Raw genomic sequence first — 19,928 nt, forward strand, 5'->3', positions numbered from 1 at the left:
TTTTACATTCAACCAAACACAGCCTTAGTTTCTTTTTTAGTCCAAACTCAAAAACCATTTCGAAAACCGGCGACCCAATCCCAAAATAAGAAATTGGGCCTTTTGTTCTTCCTCTCTATGCTCATATATTGATTATAAAATTTCTCATATCCACCCCCAAATCCTTTATCACAATTCACAATCATGTTTGCCAACAGCATGATTGTCGAGACCGACAATCCAGATTTGGTCTTTGATCATCAGAGATGCAAGGCCATTCTAGTTGTTGATTAATGTGTCAAAGACCATGGGCCCACACTTCTTGAGGTCGATCTGGTAGTCATGGAGCTCTGGTTTCGTCGACTTGTTTGATTTCTAACAATAGATTGAGGAAGGTCTTAAGGAGGAGGTACGTGGGATTGCCCTCCTGAACATGCCTGAGATTTTGATTTGTAAATCAAATTGTATTAGCCATAAGAGAGAAAAGACAAACTTTTTAATGGCTTTTGATGATGATAAAAGCTTTTGAAAAGAAAAGAGCAAATTAACGTCAAAGCTGATGTTTTCTTGCAAGTTCAGGGGAATGGAGGAGAAAACTAAAAAAGAAAAGAAAAGAAAGAATACGAGAGAAATATATGTTTTAATGCCGATTAGGACCTTTAGGTTAGATGTTTAATTAGACAAGTGGCTACAATTTAAGAGAGGGACTTAAAGGTGATATATCTAAAGTACTGTATTTAAGTTTTTTTCACAATAAAAAATTTATTAGAAAATATATATGAAAACCTGTGTAGTGAAAATATTTGAAAATACTGTTAGAGATGCATTGGACTGATAATTTAATAAAAATGAACTTTTTAACAAAAGCTCAAATTTGAAAATTTTTAAGATAAAACCCTTTTTGTTCTGAACGTTATGAAAAATAAAGAAAAACCCATACTGACAAAATTGTCCTCATTTATTTATTTTTTTAAAAAGACACCGACACCCGTTAGCTTTCCTCCTTTCCCCTAACTTTAATGGCCTCTCGTATTTCTCAACTCTCTTCTTATTAATTTCACCTTCTCTTCACGCCACCAAAGGAAGCTAACACACAAGATGAGAAGCACCTTTTACTGACCTTAGTTGCCTCAGCCAAACACTTACATTCTTCCATTTCATCATCGATGAGTTTGTTTTCTTTAATTTCTATTTTTCCTTATTTTTTTGTTTTGCTGTGTGTAAAAGTCCATAAGTAATATTAGAGATACAAACTTTTTTATAAAAATTTTTTACAAACTGCTAATGTGATGAGTTATTATTGGTAAATAAAAAAAATGATGTTAATGGTGGATCTAGATAAAAACTAATAAGAAATTGGTTACATCAATAGTTTGTAAAAATTTTGTAAAATAATTTGTAACTATATGCTATAGCATTACTCAAAGTCCATGATTTGCATCCATGCCAAAACCCCATAAAATTAGGGTCACAAATGAGTTAAACAAAATCAAATATTAAATGTTTAAGATTTTTTATTTAATTGGATTTTGAGTATTAGTCGAACTCAAGCTTATTACTAAACTAAATATTATGTTTAAGTTTAGTTCATTTTATTGTCAAACAAGCTTGAACAATTGACTTGTTCATGAGCTACTTGATTAATTGATTTTTTTTTCTTATATATAGCAAAACTAAAATTTTTTATCCTTCACAAATCATGCTAATAATTAATAACTAAATAATAATTGAAATTATACTATTGAGTTAATTATATATATTAATTTTTTGTTTATGAACTTATAAAATTAGTTCAACAATCTTCTACAGTTAAAACCATCATTCAGATTGGTTCGAATGGAAACCAATTATGAGACATGCAAGAATGGGGTAATTCTATTGAACAATCATTAATTTCTAAATTATTAAAATATATTATTTATTTTCTCATGAATAAATAATTATTTTGATAATTTAGAGAGACTAATTATTATTAGATTAACCTAATTAGAAAATGAGTCCATCATAACACACACACACACACACACACACACACACCATCATAACACACACACACACACACACACACACACACACACACACACACACACACATATATATATATATATTGTGGGGGGCTAAAGAGAGGCACCCTTGCCAGAATTAGCCCAAAGAATGACCAAGCCCAATTAGTCGTCAAATTAGGCCCAGCCTAGCCAAGATACTCAATATGCCCGACGAATCAGAGATCCCGAGGAGTACAACTCACCCGAGGAGGCTTCATAAAGGGTATCCCATAGGAGGCGAGGAGGAAGTTGCCAAAGTTGAAAGATTGGAAATCGAAGAGGGCCATAGTGATGTGCAGGCAAGAGAGAGAGGAAATTTCTAGATAAAACAATCATCACCTCTGCATTAAATACATTGCAACACCTTAGCCTGCTGCATTAATGGCAGAATAACTTCTGAACAGTGTCCACATAGCCTATATTCTACTCTACCACTACTAGCCAAACAAGGATGGGACAAGTATCTAGGAGAAGATTAGAAGCCATCCAAGTGGAGGGTTGAGATGAAAATCAAATGACTATAAAAGGGGGAAGATCCCACATGAATGAGGGGTTGGTAAAAAAGTTGGAAAAGACTTAGAATAAAAATCGTAAATTTTTCTCAAATGTAAAAGTGATCCTTGGCCAGCCAGAGGAGAAAGATTAATAAGAAATCTAGCTATTACTTGAAATTCATTCCTGTTAAGCAAATCTTGGACTCATTTCATTCATTTTATTCAACGAACTACTAACTAAAGAAGCCCAAGCGTTGGCCTGCAAACTAATCTCTATAAATTAATTGTATTGGGATCAAGATCTTAGCCCAAGCCCATATTGACTGGGCACATCTTGGTTCACGCCCCCTACACACACAGATATATATATATATATATATTAAAAGAGAGTTGAATTTATCTGTTAAAAATGAAAGAATAAGAGAGTATCAGCTTGCTTACCTTATTTATTTATTTAGTGAATTAAATGGATATTTAAAGAACATGGGGAAGATGTTTTTGTGGAAAATAACCCTAAAACTAGCCAATATGCCTACCAGATGATGGTCCCTTTAATAAATGCTTATGTGAAATGGGTCAATGGACACTTCTTTGATGATAACCACAGCGATCAATCAACCAGAAAGAAGAAGGGGGGGCGGGAATTCATAGGTCAGTCAGTGGCTTTGTCATCCTGAGGTGGGTGACTACTGACATTTTGTTCCTCTATACTTGGCTGCTAGACCACACAGCTGCTAGGCCTCTTGGCTCCTGTGCCCGTCCTCAACTATTGGGCCATGGTCCTTGGTCTTTGGTCGACTGCTCAGCTATTACTGTCTTGATAATGGGCTTCAGACAGTTTGTATTCTATTGGGGCTGTAGGCCCAACCTTCCACCATGGTGCCAGTTCTAAAGTTTATTCACTCTTCAATATAGTTCACCTTGTAAAGTCATGTTTTTCATCTAGGGCTATGAACCTATTCAATTCTAACACCGAGGATCATCACTAATAGATATCCTTCGTCCAAATGAACAATGTGACACAGACTGTTTTGAAGATTTCATCAGCTTAGTAAGATGGTTCAAACTTCAAATATAAATTACAGAATGGTTTTCTATCTTATCAAGTAACTAGAAGTTTACGTTTTGCATTATTTCAAGTACCTAGCAGCTATATGTTCTGCAATTGCCAAGCTTGAGGTTAAACCAGGTGACTCAATTCCGAAAAGGTTAACAAGACCGGGTACCCCATGAGCATCTTCACCCTGCACAAATAAAATTGCAATTAAAAATAAAAAATAAAAAACTAGAGTTTGGCATCAATTAAGGAAGCCATTTTACTGCATTCTTAAAATTCTAAATGCTATGGAAAATATCTGGGGAGGGGGGGTATTTGTAGTTTGAATTAATAGACTTTTATTGAAAAGAATAGGCAGCATTACTACACACCCCAATTATACAAATCTCGAACAAGAAGTCAGTTACGAACGGTTAAAGAAAAAGGAAAGGAAAACCTCAAAAAAGATAGGGGAGCCAAAAACCAAATGAAAAAAATGATCGAACAAAAACCAACATAATGTAAAAGGGAATCTCCTCACTCTTGAATGCTCTATTATTATGTGCTCATTCCAGATAATCCACAACCACATAAGAATAGCCACAAAGCATTATACTGGAATTCCTCAAAGCCTTAAAGTAGGACTCGACCTCAAGATTTTTATTTTTAATTGATGCTTAAGTCCTCTTATCCTCCATTATATTTTTAATGAGAAGGATGCAGAAAAAAACTTCCATTGATTCATTTTCAAATCACTGACCAACCCATATAACCAATGCCCACTTATTTCCAACTATGGCAAATATATCTGGGAAATATGGGAACCCTTTATCATGTATAAAGGACAATCTATTTTGTCCATAAGAAATTGAAAAGCACATTTATGCATTATGTCATTTCATAAAAATGTTATATGCATCTAACTCTGATTTTTCAGTGTACATGATACCCCAATCCTACTGCTTCCAAACCACAGACTTCTAGTTTTAAGAGAGTAATCCAAGCTGTTGAGTTGGGCCTCTTTGAACTAAAAATGCAGCTACAGCATATAGCATGTTACTGCAGCCAATACAGTTTGGGCACAAATTGGCATGGTTGAGTGACAATCAGCATTTACAGCCTGTTTGAAATTGACTAATCAACAACAGAATACCTAATTGTATATCAACAATATCAGTTGACATAAAAAATGGGTGTAGATGAAATAACCTGTATTAGAAAATCAACAGGAGACTGCCGGGGTCCTGAAAGTTTAGGACGAATCCCTGCATATCCTGGTTCTAGAGATCCATCTTTCAGATTTGGGTAGTACTTTCTTATCTCTGGGTAGAATCGCTTGGAACGATTAACGCATACAGAATAGTCAAACCTGGTATCAAAACATTATTTATTTATGCAAGCATACCAAAAAAGAACGCGAACGTTTAAGAAAGTGAAGGACCAAAAAAAATCCAATATTTCAGAAAGTAACCAGAACCGCTGAATGCTTTTCTTTTGTCTTGGACAAAAGATGCACAAAAATTATTGCCAAACTAATTTTGGATGCATTTGGACACCGCATAGAAATGAAATATCTAAATTTTCTTACATAGCACTGTGAAGTCTATTAAATACATCACCCTAAGTACATCTTCACCATTTGATGCCACAGCAGGTAGTTGGATAGAGAAGACTTATCCACTTTGGAAGTCTAAGGCTAAAGCTACGGGCCCTAGGACATATAAAAGAATTTTTGGTTTAAGAATAAGTGTCAGTGGTACTTCTATTATTAGGCTATTAGTATCTTAACTTCAGTTTATTTTATGGAATTATTCTATTTTATTGCATGAATGACAAAAGTCCTTATCCCAAATAAATTGCTAGCATGAACATTAACCAGCATGTGATTACATACACAAAATACCCTGACAATAATTCTATAATTGCAACCAGAGACATGAACACTTTGGTGATTACATGAATATCAAACACCTTCTAAAGATGCAGAATGTTTTTTTTGATAGGTAAAGATTCAGAATATATTAGGGTACTTCCACATCAGACATTCACTCCATACACCATACATGAAAACTTATTGAACATGTGAAAAGGCAACATACATAAAATATTCAAGAATCTGATATGATGCTTCCGCATAGGAAGCCAAAAGTAAAGATCTACCGGGAGTTTTCTCTCCTGTACAATGTGAAGCATGTTGTTCAATGAGGGCAGTGACTGCTTTTAAGTTAAAAGTATAACTGAAGCACTCTTCTCTCTTTCTTCCATTTCCAACAGAACTATATCATTCAATTGAGGAGATGCATGAAGTATTGAATGAAGTAGACTGAGAACAAAAGAATATAGAAAGAATACCTGTTCAGGAAGCTTGAAATATCGTCTATTCCTTCAATCCACTCAACATCTGGGCCAAACCTGACTTGGCCATCCAAATCAAGAGTAACATGCACTCCAAGACCACCATCTTCTGGTATTGGGTATATCAAATGATTGAAAGGGCGGATTCTAGTATTAGATAATGTGAAATAGCAACCACGTGCATAATATCCAGAAGGAACAACTCCACTATGTAGACCATCAAATCTATTTGCAAGGGCATTGGCACTCAAGCCTGTAGAATTCACCACAAGCTCAGGAATAAGTACTAGCTCCGGGTGCAATAGATTCCTCACATTCCAGTTCTCAAGATGTTTTGTTTCAGAAACATGGAGGTAGATTCTATTTCCTTCAAGATGGGCACCAATGACAGTAGTATTGTAGGAGAAGGTTGTTCTATGACTTTCAGCTTCCCCCTGGACCCACATGGGGGTAATATCCCTGTCAATATATGGAAATAATTCTAAATAGAGACAGTTTGATTGAAAAAATAAATAATAGCTCTCCAAAAAAATGTAATACATACATACACACGCACGCATGCATGCACACACATGCACATATATATATATATATAGTAATTAGTTCAAATTACTCAATTTAGAAACTAATAAAAGTAAAAATGCATACCACTAGAGATAGCATTAGGGAATGAGTATCAACAATCCCAGAAGCAGGTGACAGTAAAGCTTTCACACATTGCAGTTCAGGTTCCATTCTCTTGGCTTCAGAAGCCTCTATCTTCTTTAAGCCATCAACCCCATTTTGAATTCCACGATTCATTAAATCATCCAACTTTGGAATCTCTGAAGCTCCAGTAGCAACTATAAGTTTGCCAATTTGTTTATGAGGAATGTTGTGTTCAGAGCAGTACTTGTACAGCATTTCTCTTCCTCTCACACAAAGAATTGCCTGAAAATTTTGGTTTAAGTTAGCTTCTAGATTCAGTGCAAAAAAATTCTATTTATGCAGTGCCTGGAATGAATTTAGTGGATTCAAACACATCAAATCTTACTAGTTGGACATAGAGTTACCATGCTAACTACTGAGCCACATAGTCTTCTTCCTTTCTCCCTTTGGGTGAAAAGCGTCGAAATTTACAAAAATGGCATCCAAACCATGGTAAGGATAAATTTAAAAACTACTGAACTATTTCTCAAGGAAATAGTTATCCTAATTTGAAAGCTCCATTAAGGTACAGATTTCCAATCAATTACGTGGTTAGATGATGTCTATTAGATTGGGAAATGTTGACATTTTATTTGAAGTCTTGAAGATGAAAGCATTACATGATGTATACATAAAAGGTTGCGTTTAAAAGATAAACAAACAAAACAGATGGAGAGAGCAACAACTAGTGGGAGGTTACTCACATTTATCATCCCTACACATGAAAAGTCTAGATATTAAAAAGTGAATGATATGATAGGTTATTTAACATTCCATTGTTGCAACTTCTGTATATCTACTTCAAAAGGATTCAACAATATGTACATAATCTACATTCCTATGAAAGAAAGCTAGGCAATGTGATCAGTTAACCTTCATTTATGACTTTGATAAAGTACTTGAATAAGGGTCTTTCTCTGTCTGATTGGTTGATTTGGTGTCTGACCATTGCCTCTCACTTGTAGAGTTACAAAAGTGTAGGACCATAAACGATACAACAATCAGGCTGCTCAAATTATCATTTGAGTGATTTCAAGTGAGCCATTTGCCAAGCTATCTCAGGTTGAGCACGAGTAGCCTGAGTTTTTAAGAGCAAATTTGACATATAATTTCAAAAGATTTCACAACATCACAATTGTCAATGTGGTAAGTTGTTATTGGTGAATAAAAAAAGTTGTGCCAACGGTAGGTCAATATGAGAATCAATTAAAAAAAAAAAAAAAAAGGAAACTCAATCATTGTGAAATTTGTTGCGAAAAACATTGTCTATAGAATTACACATTTACACTTGGCCACAGTTGTCTAGGTACCATGGAAACAATTATAACTGTTAATGAATTATATAACAGTAATGCAGACACAACTTTCTCACAACATTTCTCTCAATTGCTAAAGTGGTCAATTAAAAAAAAAAAGGGGGTGAATGTGAAAAGTTGTGTCCACCACTCACAGTAGACCATTTCAGTATTGTGAATTGTAGACATAGCATCACTGACTATATAATTAAGTTTTATACATGAAAAAGTTTGATGAAAAAATAGATGTTATGATAAGAGCAAGTAAAGAGAGGAGAGGAGAGGAGAGACCTTGAGAGAATTGGGAGGGTAGTAGATACCGGCGTGTATGACTTCGCTGTTGCGGGAGCTAGTGGCGGTTCCAAAAGTGGGAGCGGAATCGAGTACGAGTACTTGTCTGCCTCTGAGAGCGAGCTCTCTGGCCACTGCTAATCCCACTACACCTGCCCCTATCACCACACACTCCACCCTCTCTCTTGGGACTGTCCTTGCGGTTTCTCTTTGGCTGCTGCACAGATTCTTCTTCTGTACGATGCATCTTCTTGATGATGATCGGAGAATGCCCTTTGAGTTTCTCTTTCTCAGCAGACATTCAAAGGCGTACCTCATCATTTTCTAGACTTCCTCTTCTCTTCTCTTCTCTTCTCCACCAGGAACAAGATTAAAGAGTTGTTATTCTACTACTATAATAAGACTGTCATTGACTATTTCCACCATTAATAAGGAACCGTATGCGTTTTTTGTTTTTTTTTTTTTTGGATAGAGCGTTTTTTTTAAAAGCAATATAAACAGATAAGCTGGCCTGTTAAAGTACACTTATTTTTTTTAATAAAAAAAAAGAATCACCCTTCCGTCGCTCACAACTCGTCACGTGAGCGAGTTATAACACAAATTGTGTAACAAGTTGTGACATCAATATAAGTCATAAAAGACATCTGATACTAAGAAAGGGGGGAGAACAAAAATGAATAAAACCAAGAAGGGTTTTATAAAAATTTCACGCCAAATCTTAGTAAGATTAATAAGTTTTTATTAGTTCTAATTTAACTCATTACTGAAATTACTTTTTTACCCACCTGTAATAATTAATAGCAATTTATCATTTAGAATTTGTGATGAAAATATTGCAGACATATCTCATTCCTCTTTTAGTTGGGGTTAGATTGATCCTTTCCTAACTAATAAAACCAATTATTGGAAGAGTTTGGAAGGAAATGAGTTCTTTTGCTGAGTTGTTAAAAAAAAAGAACGTCTTCCTATTTCTCTATTAGCAATCACATCAGTTGGTACATAATAGAAAAAAGAAGAAGTTAAATGTACATATTTTTGTCCAAAAACTAGGGTGTATAAATATGTATATTTACAATTTTGCTATAGTAACCGTGTATTTAGCTAAGAGAGAGAGAGAGAGAGAGAGAGAGAGAGAGAGAGAGAGAGAGAGAGAGAGAGAGAGAGAGTACAGAGCTCCAGCCACCAATCTCACCACTGTTTGTGGCCTTTGTCCTCATTGCCGATCAAGGTAAGGTCTCTTTCTCCCTCTTTCTTTCTCTTTCCCTCAGAACGATTTGCTCTCTGTATCTTTCTCTCTACAGATCTGTCACACCCTCTCTCCCAATTGATCCAACCTCTTTCTCTCTTTTATGAATTGATCAACGCTAATCGATGGTTGGCGATGGTGGTTGTCTCCAATTTGGGTTTTGGTTGGGGCTGATGATGGCTAGGTTTGGATAGGTGGTTGGTTGGGTTTAAATTGGCATGGATGGGTGGTTGGCATAAGGATTTTTTTTTTTTTTTTTTTTTTTTTATGGTGGTTGTTGGGTTTTGATGGTGGTTGTTGGGTTTTGTGGTGGTTGCTAGATTATATAAATAACTTAGCAAGCCAAACACTTGAACATATTTTCCTTTCAAAAAATATTTTCACATTTCACCTAAAAATATTTTACACTTTGAAAACATTTTATATCGAGCCAAACCCAGCCTTAGTCTCTTTTTTTCCCCCTTTTTTTCCTTCTTAACATTTTCCCTTCCTCGTTTCTTCATCTTACCATTCGTTCCAAACCACCACCCCACCCCAACCACAAAACCACTTCCTAACCCAGCAAAAAAAAAAAAAAAAAAAAAAAAACCCAAACAAATGGATCATGTAGTCGATCAACCATAAGATCAATATACCAACAATTCAAAGGAACCTCTAACTCCTTAATCTTGCTTGGTGGGTTGCTAGTTTATGGGTATGAATTTTTATGTGGGTTGATAAATGCAGTCAATTTTGTTTGGTGATTTTGGGTGGGTGATGACAATTGGTTGCTTGATGATGGGTGGGCTGATGGTGGCTAGTTGTTTGATGATGGGTGTGGGTTGATCTATACACTTAAAGTTATCACAAGACATATCAAATTTACTTTCTACTGCACTCTAGTTTTTTGGTGATTTCTTTGTGCCTCCATGATTTGCATATAATTTGACCTAATTAATTAACTTGGGTAATTGAATTAATTAACTGGGGTCAATTTATAACCCAACAAATACACACACACGCACACACACATCCTAATTAGGATAAGTTTAAATTCTTAGAATGAGTAATGCTATATGCACAAACTATTTTACAATATTTTTACAAATTGTTGATGTGGTAAATTCTTAATAGTTTTTTTTTTTTTTTAATATAAGATAGAAATTCTACTTTAGCCTAATCTAAGTGTATATGTGTATGAAGCTCCCTCTTGAAATTTGAACCCCGACCCTTACCCCTCACACCCATATGAACTTTATATTTGTGGAGTGACCATCACACCAAGGATGCGTGGTGGTTTAATAGTTCTCATTTGGGTTCACCACTAACATCACATTTTTACTTACCAATAATCATCCACCACATTAGCAGTTTGTAAAAAAATTAGTAAAATAGTTTGTGATTTTAGCATTTTCCATTAACTTATATAAATCCTTGTACTATAAATATGTCATGCTCACTCCTCTTAAACTTGCACCATTAACTTTCTTCTTTTCTCTTCCTCTTTTATGTACTCTTTCTTAGTCGCTTTCTAAACTCATCATTACCAACACAACTTCTTTACTAATTTACTTTCCTTTCCCATCTTTTCATTGAAAATTTAATATGGGGACGTCCTCTCGAACCCTACTTGGCTCTAAAACCTTTCTATCATCAACCTTTCGGCCCGTAAATCAAAAGTGTCAAAGGGCATTGTTGGTGCATGTGATAAATTTGGATTCTTTAAGGTTATTAACCATGGTATCCCAATGACATTATTGAAAAAGTTAAACAAGTAGGTTTTTGTTTTTTTTTGCTAAACCAATGTTTGCAAAACAACAAGCTAGCTCGGGTAATCCTCTTGGTTATGGCCACAAAAACATAGGTTCCTGTGGAGATATGGGAGAGCTTGAGTATCTTTTACTTAGTACTCACCCTTCATACATTGTTGAGAAATCCATTACCATTTTTTATGACCATTTACGATTCAGGTGTTTAATATGTTTTTGTTTTGTGTGATATGCATGGCAAGTTTGCAACAGTTGCATGTTGTAGAATAATTTTTTTGTTGGCTATTATATTTGTTTTATTGGCTCTTCAATTTCTATTTTGTAAAAATTCCTCTTCTATTTTTTGTTACACGCTAAATTAATAGTCAAAAATTTAATTAAAATATAGGTGAATAGAGAAATTTGGTTAAAATAATTTTATTTGCTTTGGAGCAACCATGGTTACAAACTAAAATAATAGATATGGGTGAATTTTTATAAATGAATGAAAAAGTCCCATTAATAATAAGTGTATAAAAGGAGAAAATGGTCCTAAATGTGATTTTCCTCTTCCTTGTTGTTACTAATGCATGTCCCAACTGGCGAGGGGACAACCTCTCATTTACATAAAATTTAAGGTTTGGGTTAATTTGGTAAATAAAGTGACATGTAAGGGTATTTGAATATTAACAACCGACTTGTTTCCTTTCAATTAAAAAAATTGCATCTACAAATTAAAATTGTTGCAATAGTAACTTAAAAGTGTTAAATTATTACATCAACAATAATAAATTACAATACCTTATAATTTTCATTTGCAATAGAAGCTTTAATACATTAGGAAAAATTATTACAATGACTTAAAATGAAGAAACTGTTGCAATAAATTGATATCAATTATTTTTGCAATTTATGACAATGAAAATTTTGAACTAATAGCTTATTACAACAAAGTTTTGATTGCAATAATTTGATATATATATATATATATATTTGTAATCTATTGCAATGTCAAATACGAAATTATAGTGAAGATATTATTACAATAATCTGATATCAATTATTTATAATCTATTGGCCTATTACAATGACAAAATGAAGTAGTTATCTATTACAACAAAATATCATTACAGTAATTTGATCCAAATTATTTTTGTCAATTATTTACAATTTATTGCAATAAAATTCGTGAAGTAATAGCTTATTCATTACAAGATATTCGAAGCATGAATTGTTTATTGCAACAATATATATATATATATATCACTGCATCAAATTGGGTTTGGAGAGCATGCTGACCCTTAGCTCTTCACCATTCTTACATCAAATGATGTAGATGACCTCCAAATTTCTGTTCAAATGAGGTCATGAGAGAATAGTTGAGCGAGGTCGTGAGGGGGGGTGGCAGTGCATGAGAGCTTGAGAGAGAGATGTGCTGCTGAGATTGAGATTTGAGAGCTTGAAAGAGAGAGAGAGAGGGGCAGTTGAGTGAGAGTAGTGTATATGGGTAGGGTTTGATATAAGTGGCATATATATAGTCAGGTATTTTAGTAATTTTGCTTAAAGTTTAAACAGGTTGGATAGGGTCCGGGTTCGGGCCGGATTTTTAACAAAACCCCTTCGGTTTTTTTTTTTTTTTTAAACTCAAACCCGACCCTATTCTTTATCAGGCCGGACCGAGTATCCGCGGGTCGGACAAAAATTTTCATCCCTAGTTACAGTTTTGTGTTTGTCATTGCAACAGATTATAAAAAAATTTATATCAAATTATTGTAATGATAACTTTGTTGCAATAAGTTATTAGTTCGGAATTTTCCTTGCAATGGATTGTAAAAATAATTGATATTAATTTATTGCAACGATTTCTTCATTTTAAGTTATTGCAACAATTTTTCCCAATGAATTAAAGCTTCTATTGCAATTGAAAATTATAAATTGTTGCAACTTATTATTGTTGCAATAATTTAACACTTTTAAGTTACCATTGCAACAATCTGACTTATAGATGCAATATTTGGTCTAATATCACTATACTAATTTTGTTGTATTAATATTTGATATAATAAACTTATTTGGTACAGTGCAGGCACCACTTCAGAATGAAAAACAGACACATATAAAAACTTATTTTTAACTAAAAGTAAGCCACTCAGTTGTTAGTATTCAAATAGCCTTACATGTCACTTTTTTTACCAAATTAACCCTAACCTTAACTTTAATGTAAATAAGAGTGTCCCACCTCACTAGTTGGGACATGCATCAGCAGTAACATGGAATCATTCTTTTTCCTTTTTGTACAATTATTTAATAGGATTGTTTCATTCATTTATAAAAATTCACCCATGCCTATTATTTTAGTTTGTGACCATGGTCGATCCATAACAAATAAAATTATTTTAACCCAATTTCTCTATTCACATATATTTTAATTAATCTTTTGCCTATTAATTTAATGAGTGACAAAAAATAAAAGAGGAATTTTTACAAAATAATTGAAGAGCCAACAAAACTATTCTACAACATGCAACCATTGCAAACTTGCCATGCATATTACACTGAACAAAAACATATTAAACACTTGAATTCTGAAGGGTCATTAGAAATGATAATGTATTTCTCAGCAATGTATGAAAGGTGAGTAATGTAAAAGATACTCAAGCTTTCACATATCTCCACTGGAGCCTATGTTTTTTTGGCCATAGCCAAGAGGATTAGTCAGGTCAACTTGTTGTCTTGCAAACATTGGTTTAGCAAAAAACCTAAAACCATCTTATTTAACTTTTTCAATAATGTCATTTGGAATACCATGGTTAATGACCTTAAAGAACCCAAATTTATCACATGCATTAACAATGCCCTTTGACACTTTTGATCTCCAGGGCGAAAGGTTGATGATAGAAAAGTTTTTAGAGCCAAGTTGCATTCGAGAGGATGTCGCCATATTAAATTTTCAATGAAGTATAGAAAATGAAAAGATGGGAAATGAAAGTAAAATAGTAAAGAAGTTGTGTTGGTAATGATGAGTTTCGAAAGAAATTGAGAGAGAGTATATAAAAGAGGAAAGGTAATGGTGCAAGTTTATAAGAAATGAGAGTGGCATATTTATAGTAGAGGGAGACTAAGGGTCCGTTTGATTGGCTAGATTTTAGGGAGGATGGATAAAAGAAGAAGAAAAATAATCCTTATTATTATGGCCTTGAAGTTTTGCATAAATTGAATATAATACTTTTGATGCGATAGGAAGACTTTGTTGTACAATTCATATAGCTTATGTCATTATTTATGCTCGATTGACATTGAGTTCTGCACTCCCCCACTCAATGTGGTTGGATCAAGTTCCAAATTGAGTCTAAATTCGACTTGAGTCATGGATACCTTTAACCTAAGAGCCCTTTATGGTCCGTTTGGTAGAGCAAAAAAGGCAGAGGATTGAAAATGGAAGTCTACCATTATTTGGGGTGGTGGAAATGTGTGAGAATGGAGAAGGGGCTAAGTGGTGTTTTACTCAACCCACCAAAAACCATTATCCCAATTTGGGAAGGAATATGTGAAGAGAAAATGGTTTTTAAATAGGATTTACCATTTTGTCATTCTTAATTACAATTTTTTCTATCATCTCCTAAATCCTAATGTAATAAAAGTATAATAGTAAATTTGTTCAAATAAATTGTTCTATTATTTCACTTTTACATCTTCTTTACTAAATACACATAATGGTTAACTAAAACATTTGATATCATTCATATATTTTATATTCTCTCACTTTCATCCTCCCAACTAAATGAATCTTTAATTTATTATTTAGAGATTTCCCAATTTCTTTTAAGTTGGCAATTGGGATAGACTATTCATTGTTTCACACTTTGATTATGAAATGTTTTACATAATATCCACATTTTTCACATTAGGGTTGTGTTTGGGATTAGAGTTAAAGTTCGCTTATTTTACTGTTTAGCTTTTTTTTTTTTTAAACTATTCATGCGTCCCACTGCACGTTTTGGTACTATTTATGAGTTTCACTATACTATTTCAGCTAACTTTTACCTTTATCTATAGTATTTTCAGTAAAAAGTTTTCAGTTTCAGCAAAATAAGCGAATTCCAAACAGACCCAAAGTGTCCGTTTGGCATGATTAATTTTGTCAACTTATTTTACTGCTCAGCTTATTTTTGCTACTATTCATAGGTCTTATTGCACTTTTTGTATTATTCATATGTTACACTATACTATTTCAGCTAATTTTTACCTTAATTTACAGTACTTTCAGCAAAAAAAATTCTAATTTCAATAAAATAAGTGGATTCTAAACAGACCATAAACTATTTCCAAACGGCCCTAGGGTATGAAAATGACATGAAAATAGATTTGGTAAGTTTACGTGTTCAGTGAATGAAGAATTGCCTTCGACCCCAAAATCTCGGCCCAAACAATGCCCAAAACTCATATGACTTTCTTGATTGGCCAACCCGACTGATGATTTCCAACAAGTCTCGCTAGATTCCTCACCTCAAGTCCATAGTTTAGACAACGTGCCATCCACATTTGAGAGATACTCTACACTTCTCTTACTCATGCCATATCCCTCTTCTAACCAAGAATTCCATTAGCGATCCACAGATCCAGATCATTGCTAGATGTGAAACAATGAAATGAAAGCCCATTTAGATAATACTATTAAATTAAACACAGTTACTTAAAAAATAAATTATAATATTTTCATAAAAAATAATAAGTGATAGGTTATTATTGGTTGTTACGGTGGACAAAAAAGTAATTTAAGTTGTAGATTCAAATTATAACTAATAACAACTTTGTTGTGAAATTATTATAAAAATATTGTGAACGTATTACTTATCAATTTAAATGAAAAAAAAAAAAAAAAATTGAAGTTGCTAAAATCACCAACATATTCAGATGAGGCTTTTAGGTTCGGCTTCAAAATGTGTACTGAAATCAGGGGTGTCCATGTGACCCGGTCACCCGACCAAACAGAGAAACCCGCCTGGACCGACCCGCTTGCCGCCCAATCCGACAACTCTGGCGGTCGATGGCGGGTCTCAACCCTCCAAACCCGATTCCAAGGGTCGAGTGGCGGGTTTTCTCCTCTAAAACCGCAGCCACTCGACCCACCCGACCACCACTTCAAATGAAAGCCTCCCCCGTTCAATCCGGGGATGATTACCCATCTTTTGCTTAGATCCGACGACGATATATCTCAGATCCACTTAGATCCGATGATTTTAGCTCAGATCCGGCAATATTTTTCAAAAAATCGCTTAGATCAGTGACGTTAAAGCTCAGATCGGTGATGTGTAAGCTCAGATCGGTAACTTTGGCTCAGATCTGGCGATGTTTAAGCTCAGATCGGTGACCTTTTGCTCTCCTCCAAACAGATCCGACGTGATTTCGTTCTCCACGCTCATCGCCTCCGTTCGTCGGTTTCAACCGAACCGACCGATCGTTTTTTGTATTATTCATATGTTACACTATACTATTTCAGCTAATTTTTACCTTAATTTACAGTACTTTCAGCAAAAAAAATTCTAATTTCAATAAAATAAGTGGATTCTAAACAGACCATAAACTATTTCCAAACGGCCCTAGGGTATGAAAATGACATGAAATAGATTTGGTAAGTTTACGTGTTCAGTGAATGAAGAATTGCCTTCGACCCCAAAATCTCGGCCCAAACAATGCCCAAAACTCATATGACTTTCTTGATTGGCCAACCCGACTGATGATTTCCAACAAGTCTCGCTAGATTCCTCACCTCAAGTCCATAGTTTAGACAACGTGCCATCCACATTTGAGAGATACTCTACACTTCTCTTACTCATGCCATATCCCTCTTCTAACCAAGAATTCCATTAGCGATCCACAGATCCAGATCATTGCTAGATGTGAAACAATGAAATGAAAGCCCATTTAGATAATACTATTAAATTAAACACAGTTACTTAAAAAATAAATTATAATATTTTCATAAAAAATAATAAGTGATAGGTTATTATTGGTTGTTACGGGTGGACAAAAAAGTAATTTAAGTTGTAGATTCAAATTATAACTAATAACAACTTTGTTGTGAAATTATTAAAAAATATTGTGAACGTATTACTTATCAATTTAAATGAAAAAAAAAAAAAAAATTGAAGTTGCTAAAATCACCAACATATTCAGATGAGGCTTTTAGGTTCGGCTTCAAAATGTGTACTGAAATCAGGGGTGTCCATGTGACCCGGTCACCCGACCAAACAGAGAAACCCGCCTGGACCGACCCGCTTGCCGCCCAATCCGACAACTCTGGCGGTCGATGGCGGGTCTCAACCCTCCAAACCCGATTCCAAGGGTCGAGTGGCGGGTTTTCTCCTCTAAAACCGCAGCCACTCGACCCACCCGACCACCACTTCAAATGAAAGCCTCCCCCGTTCAATCCGGGGATGATTACCCATCTTTTGCTTAGATCCGACGACGATATATCTCAGATCCACTTAGATCCGATGATTTTAGCTCAGATCCGGCAATATTTTTCAAAAAATCGCTTAGATCAGTGACGTTAAAGCTCAGATCGGTGATGTGTAAGCTCAGATCGGTAACTTTGGCTCAGATCTGGCGATGTTTAAGCTCAGATCGGTGACCTTTTGCTCTCCTCCAAACAGATCCGACGTGATTTCGTTCTCCACGCTCATCGCCTCCGTTCGTCGGTTTCAACCGAACCGACCGATCGTTTTTTAGAATCCAACCGACTTAACCCGTGGTGATCGGCGGTCAGTTGCGGGTCTGATTCTCTCCCACCCAACCTGAGTGGGTCGAGTCCAGGTTGGGCACAAACCCGACCCGGCTCGACCCGTGAACAACCCTAACTGAAATAGAGTTGGATGTTGGGTGGACAGGTAGACATCACTGACCCAGTTTGTTATTTTGACCTTCAGATGAGATTGACAGGGCATATAGATAATTGAATGATGACATTTTTTAAAACGCATGGAAACAAACAGTATTAAAATCACATAATACAAACACCTGTTTGTAATTTCGTCCTTTTTAATGCTTAGCAAAAAATTAATGAGTCTGGTATTTCAATTAATTGATAATTCCTAATGTTATGTTTTTAATAAAAATATTTTAGATTCAATTTTATGCTCTGAAATGTAATTATCAAATTTATATATAATAAAAAAACTCATCAAACTATATATAGAATTTAGATAATTAGTACTTTTTATTATTAAGTTAAAGCCGTAATTAATTTTTGTATAGAAAGAATTCAAACGTCAAATTTCATCGGGTATAAACAAATTTTACCAACGAGCTTTACTAAAACCCATTTCATAAAAAAATAAAAAATAAAAAATAAAAAAAAAATAAAAAGAAAAAAAAAGACGTGACGTTTACTTGTGACAGAGCCGCCTACTCTTGAACACAATGCCCATAGGATATCATTCACACATTAAAGTAGTTTTATGCTTTTGGGATTTACAAGCTAATGTGCAGAACCTGCCAACTACCAGTAATAACTGTTGCACGTGGCGCACGCAAAGCCCATTCTAAAGAATCTTGTTTTCTAGTACTACTACTATCTTATAATGGAGAATGTTTTATAAATTATTTTCTATAAAAATGGATTAGTTAGAATCAATAAGTGGGTGTTGGACTGGGAGTGGTAGTCGTGGGGGTATGTGTATGCGTTCTTGTGAAGCACAGAGAGAGAGAGAGAGAGAGAGAGAGAGTTCTGATAAGTTAATACTATTACTATGGCTGAGATTAACGAAGTGTTGCTAAAGAAGAAGGACAAGGTTGAATACTTTGAGAATTGCCCAGGTTGTAAGATTGACAAGCTTAAAGAAAGCTCCCATGGCCTTCCTTACAAGCATTTGTTCTTCCTCTTCATCGTGGTCCTTGCTGCAGGTACCCAAAACTCTGTTTCATTATTTGTGTTTTGCAAGTTTGTTTTGTCTATTTAAGATTGTTGGTTATGGGAGACAGCAATGGTAGTTATTTGGGTTTTTGGATAATGAAACATTGGACTTAAAAATGACTTCTTAAGTGGTTCTGTTTAAAAAGAAAAAAAAAAAGGGGACAAAATATGTCTCTCATTACCTGTATGTGAGCCCAGTTTAGGATAGGCATATGTGGAGCTGCGCTGTTACTCATGCACTAAAGTCAAACTCTATGAGGTTGACCTTACCAGTACCACTTCAAAAAATGCATGAATTAATTCGTTAATTCTTAGTTTTGAAAAATGATATTGAAAACCATATACAGAACAAGCGGTCTTGTTCACTTATTATGCGGCATTCTGGTTAGTTGCAAATAAATCTAATAAAGGCAATCTTTGGTGCAGTTGTTGTTCATGTTGGACCATGCATAATGGGTCTATTGAACATTTAAATTTAATTGGGATGGAAATCAGGAAATGCCAACCTGAGAAAAATGTATTGTTCATAAAGAGCTTTGCTTTGTGTGGGCACCGATTAGCTCTAGCTCAAAAAGCACTACCTTCCCTTCTAAGAACAAAGTGGAAGGTGAGGTCATGGGTCAACACCCACTAGGTGCATGTGTAAATTACTAGTTTAAAAATTATCTACTTTGTGTGGACATGAATCAATAGAAGATGTCTGAATGAGGTCAAATTTAAACAGATACAACTTATTTGGATAAGTCCAGTGTTTCAGACTTGTATGATTATGTTCTATTTGCTTTCTGAATGTTTGATGTCTTCATTTACCTCTAAGATAGAATAGGTGTCAATTCATTCTGCACTTGTGTGAAGAAT

General features: G+C 34.6%; 2 protein-coding genes and 1 pseudogene across 11 annotated transcripts in view; 2 read left to right on the plus strand and 1 right to left on the minus strand.

Moving 5' to 3' along the window:
* Positions 1-9,319, minus strand: LOC112025402 (L-2-hydroxyglutarate dehydrogenase, mitochondrial). 5 transcript variants are annotated; one of them, XM_065766023.1, is made up of 6 exons: positions 8,183-9,319; positions 6,558-6,839; positions 5,907-6,343; positions 4,764-4,923; positions 3,662-3,762; positions 1-416 (listed from the first exon to the last, which is right to left on the minus strand). In XM_065766023.1, the coding sequence occupies exons 1-6, from the start codon at positions 8,501-8,503 to the stop codon at positions 320-322; spliced, it is 1,398 nt and encodes a 465-aa protein (XP_065622095.1). In that variant the 5' UTR covers positions 8,504-9,319; the 3' UTR covers positions 1-319. The 5 variants fall into 5 exon arrangements, with proteins under 5 accessions (XP_065622095.1, XP_065622097.1, XP_023913849.1 ...); XM_065766025.1 differs by lacking the exon at positions 4,764-4,923 and having other exon boundaries at positions 306-416; XM_024058081.2 differs by lacking the exon at positions 1-416 and having other exon boundaries at positions 3,453-3,762.
* LOC112025401 (protein ZINC INDUCED FACILITATOR 1) overlaps positions 9,316-19,928 on the plus strand; it is a 22,937-nt gene continuing 12,324 nt past the window's right edge. The window contains exons 1-2 of one of the 6 annotated variants that reach the window (XM_065766021.1): positions 9,316-9,410; positions 18,974-19,060. Coding sequence is in view for 3 of the 6 variants with exons in the window: in XM_065766019.1 (XP_065622091.1) it covers positions 18,907-19,060 (154 nt within the window). In the remaining 3 variants the exon portion in view is untranslated. Of the gene's footprint in view, positions 9,411-18,454; positions 19,061-19,928 lie in introns of those variants that run through there. The other 5 variants (XR_010625994.1, XM_065766019.1, XM_024058077.2 and 2 more) reach the window with 5 other exon arrangements.
* Positions 11,054-13,031, plus strand: LOC136064363 (gibberellin 2-beta-dioxygenase 2-like; annotated as a pseudogene).

The sequence above is a fragment of the Quercus suber genome, unplaced genomic scaffold, assembly GCF_002906115.3.
Source record: "Quercus suber isolate HL8 unplaced genomic scaffold, Cork oak 2.0 scaffold_674, whole genome shotgun sequence".
NCBI classification, from domain to species: Eukaryota; Viridiplantae; Streptophyta; class Magnoliopsida; order Fagales; family Fagaceae; genus Quercus; species Quercus suber.